Below are 1,616 nucleotides of genomic sequence, written 5' to 3' on the forward strand. Positions count from 1 at the left end.
ATTTTGTGATCTAATCTGAATTCAGAATCCTTTTTTTTTTTTAACAACCTATTGTCAAGATTTAATCCAGTGCGATGGCCAGAATCCGATCGGATTACTTTTGAACAACTGGCCCCAGATGTTTATAATCACTATTGGAGCTAAGCTTTCTAAACTGCTGTTGTCTGCTGACTCGGTTCTGTGTGTGTGTGTTTGTTTTCTCTCTCCAGTCCAGAGGGATGAAATCTGGTTTGTTCTCACTGTTTGAACTTCTGCAGCAGCGAGCTGTCTGGCGTGCCCAGAACCTCGTGGATCTTGTTGATCTGGTCTAACTCGTTTCGGCCGGGGAATAAAGGGCTCAGACTAGAGGACACAGAAACCACTGATTAGAATCAAGAAATGACCACAGAACGTCTGAGAGCACGGCGGAAGCACCTGAGGATCTCGAAGTAGACGCATCCGGCGCTCCACATGTCCATCTTCTGCGAGTAGTGTCCGTCGGTCAGCAGGCACTCGGGCGCGCGGTACCAGCGTGTGGAGATGTACTCGGTGTGAGGAGGTCTGGAGAAGATGCTCCTGCAGGAGCCCAAGTCTGCCAGCTTCAGCACATCGTTCTGTGAGAGACAGCGAGAGCGTCTCATTCACTGATCGTGTGTGTGCACGCTTACTTTCATCAACAAATATGGCCCTGGAGCACAAAAGCAGTGTTAAGTCGCTGGGGTATATTTGTAGCAATAGCCAACAATACATTGTATGGGTCAAAATTATCCATTTTTCTTTTATGCCAAAAATCATTAGGATATTAAGTAAAGATCATGTTCCATGAAGATATTTTGTAGATTTCCTTTGATTAGTAATATGCATTGCTAAGAACTTTAATTTGAACAACTTTAAAGATGATTTTCTCAATATTTAGATTTTTTTGCACCCTCAGATTCCAGATTTTCAAATAGTTGTATCTCAGCCAAATATTGTCCTATCCTAACAAACCATACATCAATGGAAAGATTATTTATTCAACTTTCAGATGATGTATAAATCTCAATTTCACAAAATTGACCCTTATGAGTGGTTTTGTGCTCCAGGGTCACATGTGATGATTCAGCTGTTAAATCACATGGACAGTCTTACTTTGATCAGGATGTTCTCCGGCTTCACGTCTCTGTGGAATATACCATGGCTGCGGTTCAGAATGAACAGAGAAGTGTCAGTGCGGTTCACAGGAAGAGGCTGATGCGTGTGTGTGTGAGCGAGAGAGAGTGTGTGTGTGTGTGTGTGTGTGTGTGTGTGTGTTTACATTCATTCATTCTATAAAGTTCAGTATTCAGTCTTTATTTAATAAGTATATAAATTAATTAATTTATATAAATGTAGTATATAAATGCATTCAGTATAAAAATGCATTTATTTCATCAATATATAAATGTAGTTTATAAATGCATATAAGTGGGTTTTTTTCTACTCAATAAATGTCACAATCTCACAAAAATGTCATTTATTTATTTAGTATATGTGACCCTGGAGCACAAAACCAGTCATAAGGGTCAATTTTTCGAAATTGAGATTTATACATCAGCTGAAAGCTGAATAAAAAAGCTTTCCATTGATGTATGGTTTGTTGGGATAGGACAATATTT

The 1,616-nt window shown here is 39.4% G+C and overlaps 1 protein-coding gene across 1 annotated transcript in view; it reads right to left on the reverse strand.

Annotated features, from left to right (window-relative positions):
- Positions 1-236: 236 nt before the first annotated feature.
- LOC107684184 (MAPK/MAK/MRK overlapping kinase) overlaps positions 237-1,616 on the reverse strand; it is a 2,328-nt gene continuing 948 nt past the window's right edge. Inside the window, exons 4-6 of the mRNA XM_016480397.1 lie at positions 1,111-1,159; positions 415-593; positions 237-342 (exon numbers count right to left, since the gene is read on the reverse strand). Of these exons, the coding sequence (XP_016335883.1) occupies positions 237-342; positions 415-593; positions 1,111-1,159 (334 nt within the window). The remainder of the gene's footprint in view (positions 343-414; positions 594-1,110; positions 1,160-1,616) is intronic.

The sequence above is a fragment of the Sinocyclocheilus anshuiensis genome, unplaced genomic scaffold (assembly GCF_001515605.1).
Source record: "Sinocyclocheilus anshuiensis isolate Anshui unplaced genomic scaffold, SAMN03320099.WGS_v1.1 scaffold1893, whole genome shotgun sequence".
Lineage (NCBI taxonomy): Eukaryota > Metazoa > Chordata > Actinopteri > Cypriniformes > Cyprinidae > Sinocyclocheilus > Sinocyclocheilus anshuiensis.